The sequence below is a fragment of the Eimeria mitis genome, genomic scaffold, assembly GCF_000499745.2.
Source record: "Eimeria mitis Houghton genomic scaffold, Emh_scaff305, whole genome shotgun sequence".
Classification (NCBI taxonomy): domain Eukaryota; phylum Apicomplexa; class Conoidasida; order Eucoccidiorida; family Eimeriidae; genus Eimeria; species Eimeria mitis.
The window spans coordinates 4,993-5,381 of NW_013571396.1; the positions used below are offsets into that span (position 1 = coordinate 4,993).

Below are 389 nucleotides of genomic sequence, written 5' to 3' on the forward strand. Positions count from 1 at the left end.
ACTGCAGCTCCAGCAGCAGCAGCAACAGCTGCAGCAACAGCTGCACCTCCACCAGCAGCAGCAGCAGCTGCAGCAGCAGCAGCAGCAGCAGCTGCAGCAGCAGCAAGAAGAGGAGCAGCAGCAACTGCTTTCCGCTGAACAGCAGCAAAAGGAACGTCACATTCAACACGTAGCCAACATGGAGGCCATCCCCGTGCTGCAGAGGTAAACACACCTGCTGCTGCTGCTGCTGCTGCTGCTGCTGTTGCTGCTGCTGCTGCTGCTGCTGCTGCTGCATGCTGCTGACATTGTAAGATTTGCCGCAGCATAGATCCAGCAAACAGCGCTCTCTCGCAGCCTTCCTCCCCGTTCCATACAAAAGCTAGGGTTTAGGGTTTAGGGTTTAGGGT

General features: G+C 57.1%; 1 protein-coding gene across 1 annotated transcript in view; it reads left to right on the forward strand.

Moving 5' to 3' along the window:
• The window catches only part of EMH_0007290 (uncharacterized protein), a gene marked incomplete at both ends in the record, with an annotated part of 7,464 nt that overhangs the window by 1,666 nt on the left and 5,409 nt on the right, over positions 1 to 389 (forward strand). The window contains one exon of the mRNA XM_013497955.1: positions 1 to 204. Within this exon, the coding sequence (XP_013353409.1) occupies positions 1 to 204 (204 nt within the window). The remainder of the gene's footprint in view (positions 205 to 389) is intronic.